Source organism: Sciurus carolinensis, chromosome 2 (genome assembly GCF_902686445.1).
Source record: "Sciurus carolinensis chromosome 2, mSciCar1.2, whole genome shotgun sequence".
Lineage (NCBI taxonomy): Eukaryota > Metazoa > Chordata > Mammalia > Rodentia > Sciuridae > Sciurus > Sciurus carolinensis.
Window position 1 is genome coordinate 91,187,687 of NC_062214.1, and position 13,933 is coordinate 91,201,619.

General features: G+C 34.8%; 1 protein-coding gene across 5 annotated transcripts in view; it reads right to left on the minus strand.

Annotated features, from left to right (window-relative positions):
* The window catches only part of Usp3 (ubiquitin specific peptidase 3), a 109,293-nt gene that overhangs the window by 46,540 nt on the left and 48,820 nt on the right, over positions 1-13,933 (minus strand). For all 5 annotated transcript variants that reach the window (XM_047537998.1, XM_047537990.1, XM_047537981.1 and 2 more), the window contains 3 exons: positions 4,593-4,676; positions 1,994-2,075; positions 220-302 (listed from right to left, as the gene is read on the minus strand). In XM_047537998.1, coding sequence (XP_047393954.1) covers positions 220-302; positions 1,994-2,075; positions 4,593-4,676 — 249 coding nt within the window. The remainder of the gene's footprint in view (positions 1-219; positions 303-1,993; positions 2,076-4,592; positions 4,677-13,933) is intronic.

A 13,933-nucleotide genomic window follows, 5' to 3' on the forward strand; every position in this document is an offset into this window, starting at 1 on the left:
CTATTTAACTATCAAGTGCTGCTGTAAGACTTTCGACAATTATTTAATCTTCTCACTACCCTAATGAGATAGGAACAATTATCCCCAATTTTACTGATGAGAAAATTAAGGCAAAGGCAGTTGAGTAATTTTCCCCAAGCCATTTAACTAGAGTTAGAAGCACATCCTTTGCTCTTAAATCTTTCATGCAAGATACCTAAGCCCTGACTATAATGTTACCTGAGTGACTGAAGGATAGCATTCATGAAACATGTGTTGCCCAAATTCCGAAGGCCTGTCGCACAAATGGTAGTGGTGCTTCCCTATAAAATAGAATAAGAGGCCATTAGTAAAGCTGAGGGAAGGCAGACTGTTTCAAATATCAAAGTTAAGCAAAAGCCTCTCTGTGAAACTCTAGTACCAGGCTAGTCTGGAAGTAGTCCTTTTCTGTCCAAAGAATATGTCAAACATACTCTTCTTGTTTTAGTCTCTACATGTATGGATATTTTTGAAGGCTGTTCTGATCCTGGAGTTGTTCTAAATGAGAGTATTTTATTGGAAGATTATGAGAAAATAAGCATTAATATGTACCATGGAGTACACAATGCAAAAATAAATAGGAAAATAAAGTTTAAGACCTAATACTTACATAAGAGTCTATTAAAACTAATAGAAACTGAAAAAATTATATAAGCTCCAAGTATTTCTGTCCCTAAACTTGTAACTTGAAGCCATGCATAAATGACTAATACGTGTTTTCTTAGCAATGAACCTTAAAAAAAACAACTTCTCTTAAAAAGACTGAGCCTTGCTTTTCTCATTAGTTCTACAAATGCACCACAATGTTTGAATACTATACTTAGGAGGTAGATCTACCAATTCAATTCAAAGCATTTCTGCCCACTAATGCAAATGGCTATGAGAGCACTCTAGCTGTTTGTTCCAAAAAATCAAGGCTGTGTGTGTCCAAACACTACTAGCATGACATCAAAGGGTAGATGTAGGGCAAAAATACTGGTTCATTTAAAAAACATTTAGTGGGGCTGAGGTTGTGGCTCAGTGCTTGCCTAGCATGTGTGAGACACTGGGTTCGATTCTCAGCACCACATATAAATAAATGATAAAGTAAAGGTGTATCAACAGCTAAAAAGTTAAAAATAAAAACCATTTAGTGATCTTTAATTTTTTTGGGGGGGGGTTACCAGGGACTAAATCCAGGGGCGCTTAACCACTGAGCCACATCCCCAGCCCTTTTTTAATATTTTATTTAGAGACACAGTCTTACTAAGTTGCTTAGGGCCTTGCTAAATTGCTGAGGCTGGCTTTGAACTTGCAATCCTCCTGCCTCATTCTCCAAGATGCTGGGATTATGGGTGTGTGCCACCACACCCAGCTTGTTCTTTACATTTTGCAAATCTATTAATGGCTTGTATATCATTATAACAGATGGTTACCAGAATTTTTTTTTTTTTTTTTTGTACTGGGGCTTGAACCCAGGGGCACTCTACCACTGAGCTACATCCCCACTTTATTTTGAGACAGGGTCTCACTAAGTTTGGAGGCTGGCTTCAGACTCGTGATCCTCCTGCCTCAGTTTCCCCAGTCAATGGGATTACAGGTGTATGGCACTGAGCCCAGCTGCATATTCTTCTATGGTAAAATTATTTTAAAGAAGTCCTAAGGAATAAAATTTGTAAAAGTTCAGACCCACAGAATTTGCACTAGTGACATTTACCATACAGAAGCAAGGATCCCATAGAAATAGAATAATAAGATGTATGAGCAGGCAATAAGAGCAACCTGTTTTCTACAGAAGAGGAACACAGTAAGGCACTGACAGATGGGGGACTCAGTGGAGTCACATCAAGAATTATAAGTGGCAAATATTTTATAAACTCCAAATCTAAGGCACAGGTTAATAAAAATCCATAAGTAACAACATTAAATGTTAGATTTATAATAACAGTGACAAGATCTCAACTAACTCATATTTGAATAAGTTTCAATTACTTACATTTACTTTTAATAACTTGCTGTTTAGAGATGAATTTTCCAAAAGTTTTCTTTTCTTATGCCTGTCAGCTGTGAAAGCTGAGCTATTAAAACACAAACAAACAGTCAAAAATACATTAATATATACATGCTACACAGCAGACTAAAGAATAAACTCAAGCTGCCCTCTGCATCTAGAGGCATGGTGCCCTGCCTGACTGCTTAGCCATGCCATCAAGTGACCAGTCAGGCCCACTAATATTTGAAATTAACTGAAGCATTCAACTTCCCTGGAAATTCTCACTGCTCCTCCAAAGTGAGGTAGGGCTGGATGCTGATCCCAGCAAAGCTGGTCAACTAGATGTAGTCTGTGAGACATGCCCTCCCAACTTCCACTCTTATCTACCTAATCAGTTGTGAAGCTTCAAAAATGAGAAGACCCATTCCTTAGAATGAAAGGAAAACCCTGAAAACAGTTAGTCTAAAATAATATTTTAATTTGAATAGAAGTATGTTTCACTCATATGCCTTGATAGATTATGATATAATCTGAGTGTGAAGAATGATAAATTATAGGCATATATAAATTCATTTGATTTACCTATGCTATAAACAAATTCTACTTAGCTTAGAAATTCTTATTTTAAATTTCTCATCAAAATTTTTATTGATGAATGAGAAGTTTTGCTTAAAATTTATCAGAAAGTTATTCTTCAAAAGGTCATTTTAAAGTTACTGGATATCAGTAGAACTAATCTGAAGGAAGTAAAAATTATAAACACAGACTTTTAAGTCTGCCAATTGTTTTCTACCTTCTAAAAGTACCAAGCTAATTCAATGTAAATATATAATTATTTTTCTTTCCATAATTAAAGTTAACAAAAGTTTAGAATTCAGTTTCAAGGTGGCTTTTCAAGTATTCAACATCCACATGTGGCAAGTGGCTACCATATTAGAAAAGGAAGATCACAGAATGCTTACATCATTGCAGGAAGTTCTACTGGACAGTGCTGCCTCAGAGGATATATGTATAGGATAAACACAAATATAATCACAGTTTTTAGATTTCACTATAAATTAAAGCCCATGTTTGCAAAACATAAAAATAAATTTAGGTGATGTTTTTCTCAACATAGGAAAAGGATTGCAAAGTATATTTCTCAGTGGGGCCAAGTAGAAGTATGTACAAGATGGTTGTGACATCTTTTATCCATGGAAACAAAGTATTTCCTAACTGTATGGATACACATGTTCTGGAAGGCCCTATTTTCCCTTTGACTTAATTCTGATTTACTTTGGACTGAGGTGGCAGTCTTGTCTTAGAGAAAACTGTAAGTAGCAGAGAAAACATTCTGGCAGCTATCCACTTTTATACCGAGTATATATAAGATCTTTACAACAACATTATCACACCAAGGGTGACTCTAATTACTTCTGCAATCCCCTACTTCATAATTTGTGAGCAATTTCAGAAAAAATTAAAATATTTTGGATTTCTATCTGTACCTGTGTTTCTAATCCTACGTAGGCTCATGATGCTTAGTTCAAATTAAAAGGGGAAAACCAAAAAGGAGTCAAAAGAGGACAAACCCAAAGTGACTGAATTATTTTAGAATCTTCCTTATAAGCTTTACAATCATTTAAGGAAATAAAAAAAGACTTTGGTCAACAAATACTATATAGTGTTGTCCTGAAAGAAGTTAGGTTATTTCCCTTTCAGTACATATTCTGCAATATTCTACTGACTCTACATTTAAGTTTGCCAAGGGACCCCTGCTTTGGGCATATTTTCACAATGCCTTCTATACACCAACTGCCAAAATAAATAAAATGGCACCTGATGATTTGGGGTGATTTATACAGATTTCACTTGAGTCAGCAGTCATTCTAGGCCATGCTTCTATTCACTGTAGCTTCAAAGGCATTGCTATTTGGGTTTCTATTTATCACTTCAATTTTGGGTTCAGCAAGTTTTATCTGAATAAGCATTTGGCTATAGCAAGAAAAGACTATTCACATAAATTCTTTCAATTTCTTTATGATCACAAAGCATGCACAGTTCTTAGTAATTTCAAATAGGTAATGCAATTACCCCTAACAAAAAAGGAAAAGATGAAACTAGAATCCTGTGCTACTATACAGATGCAAAGTATACAATGATATTTAAATCTAATTTCTCTTAAAATAAAGCATAAATCCTAGTCTTCCTAAGATCTCATAATACTTTTGACAGATTTCCTAATACCATAGATAACTCTATCTTATATCGTTTTCTGCTCTCTCCTTGCACTCCCCAAACTCTCTTTGCAAATAAATTGAGATTACAAACTGGTGGGCTATAACAACAAAAAAACCAACCAACCAAACAAACAAAAAAAAAAAAAAAAAAAAAAAAAAAACAGGGTTTTGGGCCCTGAGATACTGTTTATGGTAAACAGTATATGAAATATGAGCAAAGTTTCAGATAACCAAACCCAAACAAAGCACAGTCTGTCAATATTTTAATTACAATAAAATCATGATGAAGTTATGGAACTCACAGACAAAAATTCCATTCAAAATGCTAAAAGACCCCTTAACCCTGCTGTATCCCTTTTTCTTTCCCAAGATCTAATACTTACTTTTCCAGGTTCTGTAAGTGTTCTCTGACTTTCTGTACCAGTCCCAGCTTGGTGTCATTAACCACAAAATCATCACAGCGATAACTGCAAGGAAAATATTAATCAATGTGTATATAAAGAGCTTGAGGAAACCACAGTAATGAAATCACTAAAAGGCCTGGTTGTTGCCAAGATCACAAGGCTCTGCAGGCAGTTACTGTTGGTGATAAGTTTAAAGAGGACCTGGAATACACAATGGAATGTTTTTAAGAGTCTTTTTTTTTTTTTTTTAAAGACACGTAGGCAATGAACACTAGCTTCTTTTCAGGTTTTTATTTAAAAGCTCTTCAGTTCCTCCTCTGGAAATGAAATGAGCTGCTACATGTGTTACATTCTTCTTAGTAGTGCATAATACATGGAAAGGGGAATAAAAGCACCAATTCATGAAGCCTTAAGCCTAAAGCTTTAAGGTGACACTTTTCAACCCAAATTAATGAGAAATTTGGGTGAGAAGAGATATAAGTGAAAAGCAGGTAAAAGATAATTTAACTTGTAGGGATATATAAACAGAAAAACTAAAAGTTGGTTATTTTAAACATAATTAAAATAAATAGAATTCAGATGAGTTACAAAGAAGGAATCTTTCATTCTGAGGCACTAGAAAACAAAAGTATGAAAACAGGCTACATCTTTCAGGAAATTGCAAAGTTCTTTGAAGAAAAATGTTTAGGGTGCTTTTAAAAATTGACACTGTTTTAGCAAGTCAATAAGCAAATGATAGGAAGAATCACATATAATTAACTGCATTAGCATTCAATTTTTTTTCTGGAATAAGGCCAATTTTAACAAAAACAACTTCTGGCTGGCAGTAAGATTCTTTTTAAATATGCACTTCTGTATAAAAGCACTTGTTATAACTACTATAGGATAATGAAAATAACACCACTATTCTGAGCAAACAAAACTTTGAAAGCATAGCAATTAGTAAAAATTAGTCATCTCTAACCGAATCCAAGAAAACATCTCATATATCTGAAACCAATCTATAAAAATTCAAAAAATAAAAAAGAGAGAAATATGTAGGAAATAGTGATTTTAAAAACTACACACAAAACCATGGCCTGTGACTTTCATTGAGAGGAGTGGAATTTTTAAGTGAATACTTTTGAAAACTTTAACTATAATGTTACCTTTGTAATTATTTAACATGTACTCTCATTAACTGACCATTCATGCTGTCAATCAGGATTTCTCTAACACATTCTCAAGTTCCCAGGGTCAATTCCCAACATTTCCTCAAATAGCAAAATCAACCTTTTATATCCTGGACCATCTTTCTTTGACCAAAGTAACCCTGGAAGGAGTCAAATTTTTCATTGGTTTTATGACAAATACATAAAGGTATTAAATTAGTGAAAAGGTTTAATTCTTTGCTCCTCTGAGCATAAATGAGGGTAAGGACTACTTTGTGAATCTGGGCTTAAGGCACATGGTACTTAAATGAACCTTATGTATTCACTGCAGAATGAAATTGCATTGATATTCTACTTTAATTCCTGTTTACATTTTTGTTTTATGTTTCCATAAATTTATGCATGTAGTTTGGATAAAACAATATTCAGTGTTCAAAACAAACCCACTCCAAATGCTAGTGTTCACCTGGGAAATGAAGTCTAAGTGCAAATTCAGATATTTTTTCTGTATTAATAGGATGCTATTATATGTAATGAAAAGCAAACCCCTAAGTCCTACAAAAAAGTGGTTGCTTAGTTTAAAGGAACAAATTATTTAAAATTAAATACCTGATTATTTCATAAAGTATTTTGGTGGTATGATAGGTATTCAGCCTAGGATATAAAATTACATTTGTTGAAATAGCATTTTAACATATTAAGATATTAGACTTATTTATGATCTGGCTCTGTTCTTAACTAATGTGACTCAAATGGGTCAAGCTGCTTCATCTGTCTAGATGAACTGGTCAGTTTTCATCATTGAAGTGAGTAGGCTGCTCTGGATTATAGAGTTGCCCTAATGCAACTAGTGCCAACTGAGGAAATGCATTAATTTTTAAACATTTTTAAAATTTTGCTTAATAACTAAATGAGCATAAAACCTTTCTCTATGAAACATAGCTGTACCATATGATAGAACTGTATTGTGCTTTCATTATTACTTTGTGCAAAATGTATGGCAGTGTACAAATTATGTGAATGTGACATTCCAGCATTACACAAGAGAACAGCATGAATCTAGTGTCAACAAAACGATTTAGTTCATATGGTTTTTCTATGTAACAATGTACTGCTATAACTTTACTTCAATATTTTATGCAGACTACATGAGTGTACAGTAACACCTGTAAATCATAATTGGAAATTAAATTGAAATGCTTAATTTTCTTCTAGCTCAAAAATTAAGAATGAAAGCTGGGCACAGTGGCACCCACCTGTAAGCCCAGCATCTCAGGAGATTGAGGCAGGAGGATCCCAGTTCAAGGCTAGTCTGGGAAACTTAGTGAGATTCTGTCTCAAAACAAAAAATAGAAATGATGGGGGACATAGCTCAACAGTATAGCACCTCTGGATTTAATCCCCATACTGCAAAAAGGAAAAAAAATAGGAATGAAAAAATTTTTAATTTTCAAATGAAGGCATACCACTGAGAAAATCAAATAGATGAAGAAAAAAAAAGGTATATCACAGGTTTAACTAAGAATGGTAATTGCAATTTCCTAAAACTAAGCAAAGTTTAAAAACTGTTAATTTAGGAAAAGTTTTAAGATAATAAAATGAGATAGTATTAAGAGAAAATTGCAAATGCATTTAAATGTAATAAAAAAATTACCTCAGGCTGGGGTTGTAACTCATTGGTAGAGCACTTGCCTAGCATTTGTGAGACACTGGATTTGATCCTCAGCACCACATATAAGAAAATAAATAAAATAAAGGACTATCAACAACTATAACTACAAAATATTTTTTTAAAAATTGCCTCTCAGAGAGTAACTGAGGAAATTAGTCACATTAAAGTGAGAAATTAGATGTATAACAAAAACACATATTAATGATTTTTAAAGGATTTGAACTTGTATCTTTGGTCAACTATAAAATGGCCTGCCTCTTGCTCAAGAAAGAAAAATGATTTGTAGAGAGATAAATTATTATTTCCATTTAAAAATTATGAGGAAAGCTTAAAAGGGATATTTCACAAGAAAAGAAAAATCTTCAGTTGACTCACCAAGCAACTGTCAGTGAATAAAAGTTCTTCTAACAATATTGAAGATAAATCAAGTCAATATTTGAAAAAAATGCAAGTAGTTTTTATTTTTTAACTTTAAATGAGTCTTTACAAGACATGACACACTGCCTAATTAATACTTCAGGTAGGTTTTGTCAAAAATGACTTCCAAATTTACAAAGGAATGAATGTCTGTTTGCAACTTTTAAAAACATTGGTCTCACGTATTTTTGAACCTTTTACATTTGTCACTTTCAGCAAAATATGAAAAGGTTTCTATCAAGACACTGTTCAATGAAAACTTTGTGGACTCATTGGAAGTATTTATCTTCTTATTTGGTTACACCATCTGACACATACTGCAAATATTTGTGCTCTGAGGCAGTGATTAAAATTATTCCACATATATGTTCGAATGCTATGAATCATCATGTGTTTATGGAACTGTTAAGATGAATAGAAAAAAAATGAATTTAATGCCAATGTTGGCTGCTTGAGTTTTGCCTGAGTTGTTGGGAAGAGTTTTACAAAGACTTAATATGCCTTTTTTTTTTTGGTAGTGGGGATTGAACCCAAGGACAATTAACCATTGAGTCACATCCCTGGTCCCTTTTAATTCTATATTTGTAAACAGGGTCTCACTAATTAGGTTAGGGCCTTGCTAAATAGCTGAGGTTGGTCTTGAACTTTTGATCCTCCTGCCTCAACTCCTAAATCGCTGGGATCACAGGCATGTACCATGGCACCTGGCAAGACTTACTATATTCAAACCTAATTCCAAATTTTCTTTTTTTTTTTTTTTAATTTATTTATTTTTTTTACGTTTACATAGGGTAAGATGTTTATTATATTTTTCCCCCTCCCCCCCACCCCTCCCACCCCTCCCACCCCTCCCACCCCTCTTTTCCCTCTACACAGTCCTTCTTTCCTTCATTCTTACTGCTCTCCTTGGCCTAACTCTAAACCTAACCCTAAACCTAATGCTAGCCCGTCCCACCCCCCATTATATGTCCTCATCCGCTTATCAGCGAGATCATTCGTCCTTTAGTTTTTGAGATTGGCTTATCTCACTTAGCATGATATTCTCCATTTTCGACCATTTGCCTACAAATGCCATAATTTTATCATTCCTCATTGCGGAGTAATATTCCATTGTATAAATATGCCACAGTTTCTTTATCCATTCATCAACTGAAGGGCATCTAGGTTGGTTCCACAATCTGGCTATGGTGAATTGAGCAGCAATGAACATTGATGTGGCTGTATCTCTGTAGTATGCTGATTTTAAGTCCTTTGGGTATAGGCCAAGGAGTGGGATAGCTGGGTCAAATGGTGTTTCCATTCCAAGCTTTCTGAGGAATCTCCACACTGCTTTCCAGAGTGGTTGCACTAATTTGCAACCCCACCAGCAATGTATGAGTGTTCCTTTTTCACCACATCCTCGCCAACACCTATTGTTGCTTGTATTCTTGATAATCGCCATTCTAATTGGGGTGAGATGAAATCTTAGGGTAGTTTTGATTTGCATTTCCCTTATTACTAGGGATGTTGAACATTTTTCATATATCTGGTGATTACTTGTACATCTTCTTCTGTGAAGTGTCTGTTCATTTCCTTAGCCCATTTGTTGATTGGATTATTTGTATTCTTGGTGTAGAGTTTTTTGAGTCCTTTATAGATTCTGGAAATTAGCGCTCTATCTGAGGTATGGTTGGCAAAGATATTCTCCCACTCTGTAGGCTCTCTCTTCACATTTCTGATAGTTTCCTTTGCTGACAGAAAGCTTTTTAGTTTGAATCTATCCCAGTTGTTGATTCTTGCTTTTATTTCTTGTGCTATGGGAGTCCTGTTAAGGAAATCTGATCCTGAGCCAACAAGTTGAAGATTTGGACCTACTTTTTCTTCTATAAGATGCAGGGTCTCTGGTCTGATTCCGAGGTCCTTGATCCATTTTGAGTTGAGTTTTGTGTAGGGTGAGAGATAGGGGTTTAGTTTCATTCTATTGCATATAGTTTTCCAGTTTTCCCAGCACCATTTGTTGAAGAGGCTATCTTTTCTCCATTGCATATTGTTGGAACCTTTGTCTAGTATGAGAAAATTGTATTTATTTGGGTTTGTGTCCATGTCCTCTATTCTGTACCATTGATCTACCTGTCTATTTTGGTACCAATACCATGCCGTTTTTGTTACTATTGCTTTGTAGTAGAGTTGAAGATCTGGTATTGCAATACCCCCTGCTTCGCTCTTGCTACTGAGGATTGCTTTAGCTATTCTAGGTTTTTTATTCTTCCAGATGAATTTCATAATTGCTTGCTCTATTTCTGCGAGGTACATCATTGGGATTTTAATTGGAATTGCATTGAATCTGTATAGAACTTTAGGTAGTATAGCCATTTTGACGATATTAATTCTGCCTATCCAGGAACATGGGAGATCTTTCCATCTTCTAAGGTTTTCTTGAATTTCTTTCTTTAGTGTTCTGTAGTTCTCATTGTAGAGGTCTTTCACCTCTTTTGTGAGATTGATTCCCAAGTATTTTATTTTTTCGATGCTATTGTGAATGGAGTAGTTTTCCTAATTTCTCTTTCTGAAGATTCATCACTTATGTATAAAAATGCATTGGATTTATGAGCATTGATCTTGTAACCTGCTACTTTACTGAATTCACTTATGAGTTCTAAAAGTTTTCTGGTGGAATTTCCAGGTTCCTCTAAATATATAATCATGTCATCAGCGAACAGGGATAGTTTGAGTTCTTCTTTTCCTATTCGTATCCCTTTAATTTCTTTGGTTTGTCTGATTGCTCTGGCTAGAGTCTCAAGGACGATGTTGAATAGAAGCGGTGAAAGAGGGCATCCCTGCCTTGTTCCAGTTTTTAGGGGGAACGCTTTCAGTTTTTCACCATTTAGAATGATATTAGCCATGGGCTTAGCGTAGATGGCCTTTATAATGTTTAGGAATGTTCCCATTACCCCAATTTTTTCTAGTGTTTTGAGCATGAAGGGATGCTGTATTTTATCAAATGCTTTTTCTGCATCTATTGAAATAATCATGTGATTCTTAACTTTAAGTCTGTTGATATGGTGAATGACATTTATTGATTTCCGAATGTTGAACCAACCTTGCATCCCTGGGATAAAACCCACTTGATCGTGGTGCACTATCTTTTTAATATATATTTGTATGCGATTTGCTAAAATTTTGTTGAGAATTTTTGCATCGATGTTCATTAAGGATATTGGTCTGAAATTTTCTTTCCTTGATGTGTCTCTGTCTGGTTTAGGTATCAGGGTGATATTGGCTTCATAGAACGAGTTTGGGAGGGTTCCCTCCTCTTCTATTTCATGGAATAGTTTGAGGAGTATTGGAATGAGCTCTTCTTTAAAGGTTTTGTAGAACTCGGCTGAGAACCCATCTGGTCCTGGACTTTTCTTTGTTGGTAGGCTTTTGATGACCTCTTCTATTTCATTGCTTGAAATTGGTTTATTTAAGTTGTGTATGTCCTCCTCGTTCAGTTTAGGTAGTTCATATGTCTCTAGAAATTTGTTGATGTCTTCAAGGTTTTCTGTTTTGTTGGAGTATAGATTTTCGAAATAGCTTCTAATTATGTTTTGTATTTCACTCGTGTCTGTTGTGATGTTTCCTTGTTCATTCCAAATTTTAGTAATTTGAGTTTTCTCCCTTTTTCTCTTTGTTAGTGTGGCTAAGGGTTTATCAATTTTATTTATTTTTTCAAAGAACCAACTATTTATTTTATTAATTTTTCCGATTGTTTCTTTTGTTTCGATTTCGTTGATTTCGGCTCTGATTTTAACTATTTCCTGTCTTCTACTACTTTTGGTATTGGTCTGCTCTTCTTTTTCTAGTGCTTTGAGCTGTAGTGTTAACTCGTTTATTTGTTGATTTCTACTTCTTTTTTTGAATGCACCCCATGAAATAAATCTTCCTCTAAGTACTGCTTTCATAGTGTCCCAGAGATTTTGATATGATGTGTCTTTGTTCTCGTTTACTTCTAAGAATTTTTTATTTCCCTCCTGATGTCTTCTGTTATCCATTCATCATATAATAGTGTATTATTTAGTCTCCAGGTATTGGAGAAGTTTCTGTTTTTATTCTGTCATTTATTTCTAATTTCAATCCATTATGATCTGATAGAGTACAAGGTAGTATCTCTATCTTCTTGTATTTACTAACAGTAGCTTTGTGGCATAAAATATGGTCTATTTTAGAGAAGGATCCATGTGCTGCTGAGAAGAAAGTGTATTCATTCTTTGTTGGATGGTATATTCTATATATGTCCGTTAAGTCTAAATTGCTGATTGTGTTGTTGAGATCTATAGTTTCTTTATTCAATTTTTGTTTGGACGATCTATCCAGTGGTGAGAGAGGTGTGTTAAAATCGCCTAGTATTATTGTGTTGTGGTCTATTTGATTTCTGGAATTGAGAAGGATTTGTTTGACGTACGTGGATGAGCCAATGTTCGGGGCATAGATATTTATGATTGTTATGTCTTGCTGATTTATGCTTCCCTTAAGCAGCATGTAATGTCCTTCTTTATCCCTTCTGACTAGTTTTGGTTTGAAGTCCACATTATCTGAGATGAGGATGGATACTCCAGCTTTTTTGCTGTGTCCGTGTGCATGGTATGTTTGTCCCCATCCTTTCACCTTTAGTCTATGGGTGTCTCTTTCTATGAGATGAGTCTCTTGCAGGCAGCATATTGTTGGATTTTTCTTTTTAATCCAATCTGCCAGTCTGTGTCTTTTGATTGATGAATTCAGGCCATTAACATTCAGGGTTATTATTGTGATATGATTTGTATTCCCAGTCAATTGACTCATATTTGTTTTTGACATGATTTGGTTTCTCCTTTATTTGGCTATTCCTTTAGGCTAGCGCCTCCTGTTGCTGATTTGCATCGTTGTTTTTCATCTCTTCCTCATGGAATATTTTGCTGAGAATGTTCTGTAATGCTGGCTTTCTTTTTGTAAATTCCTTTAGCTTTTGTTTATCATGGAAGGATCTTATTTCATCGTCAAATTTGAAGGTAAGTTTTGCTGGGTATAAGATTCTTGGTTGGCATCCATTTTCTTTCAGGGCTTGGTATATGTTGTTCCAGGCCCTTCTAGCTTTTAGGGTCTGGATTGAAAAATCTGCTGATATTCTTATTGGTTTCCCTCTGAATGTAATTTGATTCTTTTCTCTCGCGGCCTTTAAAATTCTGTCTTTATTTTGTATGTTAGGTATTTTCATAATAATGTGCCTTGGTGTGGGTCTGTTGTAATTTTGTATGTTTGGAGTTCTATAAGCCTCTTGTACTTGGTTTTCCATTTCGTTCTTCAGATTTGGGAAATTTTCTGTTATTATTTCATTGAATAGATTGTTCATTCTCTTGGTTTGTTTCTCTAAGCCTTCCTCAATCCCAATAATTCTCAAATTTGGCCTTTTCATGATATCCCATAGTTCTTGGAGATTCTGTTCATGATTTCTTACCATCTTCTCTGTTTGTTCAACTTTGTTTTCAAGGTTAAATATTTTGTCTTCAATGTCTGAGGTTCTGTCTTCCAGGTGTTCTATCCTATTGGTTATGCTTTCTATGGAGTTTTTAACTTGGTTTATTGTTTCCTTCATTTCAAGGATTTCAGTTTGGTTTTTTTTTCAGTATCTCTAACTCTTTATTGAAATGATCTCTTGCTTCCCGTATTTGGTCTTTTAACTGTTGATTGGTGCGATCATTTAATGCCTGCATTTGCTCTTTCATCTCCTCCTTCAATGCCTGCATTTGCTCTTTCATCTCCTCATTAGCTTCCCTGATCGTTTTAATTACGTACATTCTGAACTCCCTTTCTGACATTTCTTCTGTTGTGCTGTCATTGGGTTTTATTGATGTAGTATCTAGGTTTGTTTGGGACATTTTCTTCCCTTGTTTTCTCATAATTTTCAGTTGTCAGTGGGACCCTGAGATATTGCAGTTTTCCACTATTGGCTTATAGTGTCCCAGTAGATTTCCAGTGTATCACCTCCCAGCCTTCAGTAGCCTGATGTCTTGGAGGAATCTGATAAAGCAGCTCATTCGAAGAATACTGCCCCTAGCCCCCTCCTGGTTCCACGTTTTGGAACT